Below are 4379 nucleotides of genomic sequence, written 5' to 3'. Positions count from 1 at the left end.
CTGCATCACTTATTCACAGGACTAACGCCGCCTTTATCGCTGACCTAACTATGTGCGCGCTGAACGAGGGGTTAATCTCTCGTGAAGTCAGCCACAGAGCTCTGTGGGGGGCTGCCCTTAGACCAGAGGGGCTCAACTCCTGTCCCCAACCCCCCCCCCCCCCAACGGGTCAGGTTTTCAGGATATCCCTGCTTCAGCACAGGTGGGCTCAATCAGTCCCTGATAAAGCACAGGTGGGCTCAATGAGTCCCTGCTTCAGCACAGGTGGGCTCAATCTGTCTGCGCTTCAGCACAGGTGGGCTCAATCAGCACCTGCTTCAGCACAGGTGGGCTCAATCAGTCCCAGCTTCAGCACGGGCGGGCTCAATCCGTCCCAGCTTCCGCAGTAGTGGGCTTCATCTGTCCCTGCTTCAGCACAGGTGGCTCAGCGGCTCTTGCGCCCCCTGCGCTGAAGCTGGGATATCCTGAAAACCTGACCTGTTGGGGGGAGGAGAGGATTGGAGTCGAGCCCGCCCCCTATCTTAGGCAGTAACACATTGCGCGGCATCACTTACGCCTAATAAAATGCCCCAGCTAGTGTCCTAACGCAGAACGTAATGTGTTGGCTTAGGCTTCTCTACGCCTCCGTGCACTGTCACCCAGTCCCCCGTCCCTCCAGTGTTATATGAGGGAGGAGCGGTGGCGTGCGCCAGGAAACCGATGACATTATTTACAGCAGGGGTAAGAATCTGCATCCCACCCCCCCCCCCCTACCCCGCGGGGTATCTCGCAAAGCACGCCAACCCCAAGCACAATATCGCCGCTCGGACACAGATAATGCGTCAGCCCTCTGAAAGAAAGCAGGGCTGGTCGGAGACATGACCGAGCCATGCAACGTTGCACGTAGGGTGGCCCGGGGGGGCTTCCCCAAAAATACTGGACTCAATGGTGAAAGGTGCGTCAGGTCACTATGTCCAGAGAGGTAATACCGGACATATACATGTCCAGTATTACATACAGCCCCTCTCATTTGTTACTGGACAGAGTCCAAATACGGGGCAGTCCGGTTCAACACCGGACACCTGGCAAACCCTACATGCACACAAAGGGGCGAGGATATCGGGGGGGGGGGTGGAGAGGGAACTGGGCCCCACACGGTTTCGGATTTTTCCTGGACCGAGGTGGTCCCGGGGAAGGCGGGGGAAAGGCCTGAACGTAACTTGTTGCCGGGCAAATTATTCTGCGTCCGTACTGTAATTCGCTGCGGGAGATGGGAACGGATCGTCTCTCTGCGTGTTTCCAGCATTTAATGGGTTAAAAAGGGCTTGGCCGTACAGTAGGAAAGCTGGCAGGGCGAGCTTGCGGGCTGGCGGCCTAACTGCAGCCAGAAAACACGGGATAATTAATGTTCAGTGTGTTTTAAGGAGCAGCTAAATGATGAATGAGTTTTATTCATAGCACAAAGTCAATATACTTCTCTCAAGTGTTTTTCCGTCATTCTCAGCAACACAATGCATGAGAACTATAGACCCTGTAGAACTATAGAATCTGTAGAACTATAGAATCTGTAGAACTATAGAACCTAATGAAGTTAAAAATTGAGTGAGCGCGGTCCCAAAAAAAATTCTTGTATGTCCCAAAAGTGTGAATTAAAGTCTCTCTGCTGCTCCTCACTCTCCCGTGATCAGCGGGGCAAACAACCGAATATATGTACACATGTAGCAAGGGCGCAAAAAGAAAAGAAAAAACACACTATTAAGTATACATTTTTAAATAATTAATAATTATAAAATGCATGAAATAACACTGACATAAAATCGGATCGCAGTGGATTCATTGCGATCCGATTTTATGTAAGTGTTATTTCATGCATATTATAAATATTAATTATTTTTTAATTTATAATAATAGTGTGTTTTTTCTTCTCTTTTTGCGCCCTGGCTATATGTGTACAGAACTATAGAACCTGTAGAGATATAGAACCTTTAGAATTATAGAATCTGTAGAACTATAGAACCTGTAGAACTATAGAACCTGTAGAACTATATACCCTGTAGAACACTAGAGCCTGTATAACTATAGAACCTATAGAGATATAGAACTTGTATAACTATAGAACCTGTATAACTATAGAACCTGTATAACTATAGAACCTGTAGAGATATAGAACCTGTAGAACTATAGACTCTGCAGAACTATAGACTCTGTAGAACTATAGACTCTGTAGAACTATAGAATATGTACAACTAGAATCTGTAGAACTATAGACTCTGTAGAACTAGAATCTGTAGAACTATAGACCCTGTAGAACACTAGAACCTGTAGAACTATAAACTCTGTAGAACTATAGAACCTGTAGAACTAGAATGTGTAGAACTATAGACTGTAGAACTATGGAACCTGTAGAACGATTGAATCTGTGACTCTCTGCCTTCCGATTCTCCGCTGTGTTAGATTTCTATCCCATGAACGTCAACGGAGACAAATCAAAATATCTTAAAGAGGGATATACTCTAAAATTACTTGGGGGCAAATGACCTCTTAATGATGGCGCTGCCATGAAAGTCCATGGAGAAGATGAATGATTTTTTTTTACGGGATTCTGCCTTGAAGGGGTCCTTCTGACAATACTCAATGGAAGCCAATAACTTCTGGTTGAGGAGGATTTCAGTGAGAAACCGGGTTAGGTGCAAAGTGTTGGAAGAGAAGGAATGGCTGCCCTTTAATAAGAGGGGGAGTTGTTAGACTGATATCTCCATATCCATGGGCCGTTTAAATAATCTGATTCTACCGATAAGTAACAGACCCATGACAAGTGGCACCATATGGCTAGATTCCCCAAACCGTCAAATCAGGCCTCATAATGTCACGTTACCTAACAGATGTTATTTGCGCCCGAGGTCAACGTGTATCCTCAAAGAGACTTTTTTTGTGTGCCGTTGTTGAGCTTATCAGTTTAACGCAACGTTATTGAAGCACAGCATGGCTCTGGCGCCCGATAATTGGACATTAAGTTTTTATGTCTCTCGTCGAGACCCTGAAGAAGGAGAGAGAGCGATTGGACCTCGGCAGATATGCAAGAGAATGGATAGGCCAAACATGATCCACATGCCAGTGTCCCACCTCCTCCAAACTTATGTTGTGTGAAGGTCTCCCCAGTTGGGAGACAGATCTGTAAAGAGTTTATTCGTTGGGAATACTTTATTTAATATTGTCTATGAGTGGAAGGAGCGGTGGTTAGAGGTATACAGAAATACTTCATTTTACTGTGCCGTGCACTTTTTAGGGCGATAAGGAAATTAAGCTCCCACCATTTCCTCCCCTCCCCATAGGAAATCCTGTTCTCACCTTATTCTTCAATTCTTCCATTATTCGGTAGTAAGCAGAGAAGTCTCTCCCGGCGGTGGTAGAGTTCTTTCCATACCACTCCTTGATCTGTACTTCTAGCTGAGCATTAGACTTCTCCAAGAAGCGGACCTTCTCCAGGTAGGTGGCCAGGCGGTCATTCAGGTTCTGCATGGTCTCCTTCTCGTTAGCCCCGAACCGAATATCACTGCCTTGGAGGCCATCAGCATAGAAGGCATTCTTGGAAATTTGGGTGCCAAAGCCACCAGCTCCAGCATAGACACTGGGAGCAAATCTTGTTACAGGTCCTCTGCTCTGAGATGATCCTGTCTCCAATGAGTACATTCTGTTGTACGAGGTTCTGCCGAAGTTAGCCATGGTGGATTCAGCCGAGGAATGGAGAGCCTGACAAGTCGAGGTGGATACAGCTTGCGTCTGTGCAGCCCTTATAACATTTTTCCCCGTCATTGGCAGCTCCTCCCCACCTTTAACAACCATAGGATGACTCCTTCAAGCAACTGATAAGGACAGTATGAAAAGATTGTGCAAATAAAACCTTTGAGTTCTATGTGATCACTAGCAGAAAGTATTTAGCCACTATGGTGCATTACAAACTGCAACCAGTGTGTGTGTGTATATATGTTTACATCTGCAACCAGTGTGTGTGTGTATATGTCTACATCTGCAACCAGTGTGTGTGTGTATATATGTCTACATCTGCAACCAGTGTGTGTGTGTATATGTCTACATCTGCAACATACAGTCCATTCCAGTCATGCCAGGGGACTGGAGAACAAGATCTGCTATATATTTTGGAAAGGTTGTTTGCCTGGCTCTGGTGCATTTGGACACCTCTTAAGATATGTTAAACCACATGTCGCACGATGGTCCCTGAGATCACGGAGAAGGTGGTTTCCGTCTATGTTTCGGATACAGTTCCCAAATGACATCACTGATGACATCACAAATGACACGTTCCCATCGCACAACCCCTCAAGCTACCACTCAAAGTTCTCCAAGAGATCAGTGTTTTGGGGCGAGAGTACCATGTCCCC

General features: G+C 46.3%; 1 protein-coding gene across 1 annotated transcript in view; it reads right to left on the bottom strand.

Annotated features, from left to right (window-relative positions):
* LOC142473215 (keratin, type I cytoskeletal 20-like) overlaps positions 1–3766 on the bottom strand; it is an 11604-nt gene extending 7838 nt beyond the window's left edge. Inside the window, exons 1-3 of the mRNA XM_075580417.1 lie at positions 3269–3766; positions 2503–2694; positions 1017–1071 (exon numbers count right to left, since the gene is read on the bottom strand). Of these exons, the coding sequence (XP_075436532.1) occupies positions 1017–1071; positions 2503–2694; positions 3269–3702 (681 nt within the window). The 5' untranslated portion in view covers positions 3703–3766. The remainder of the gene's footprint in view (positions 1–1016; positions 1072–2502; positions 2695–3268) is intronic.
* Between the last annotated feature and the right edge of the window lie 613 nt (positions 3767–4379).

Source organism: Ascaphus truei, chromosome 23 (genome assembly GCF_040206685.1).
Source record: "Ascaphus truei isolate aAscTru1 chromosome 23, aAscTru1.hap1, whole genome shotgun sequence".
NCBI lineage: Eukaryota > Metazoa > Chordata > Amphibia > Anura > Ascaphidae > Ascaphus > Ascaphus truei.
Note: the sequence above shows the minus strand (reverse complement) of the source record. Positions and strands in the feature narration are given on the sequence as shown.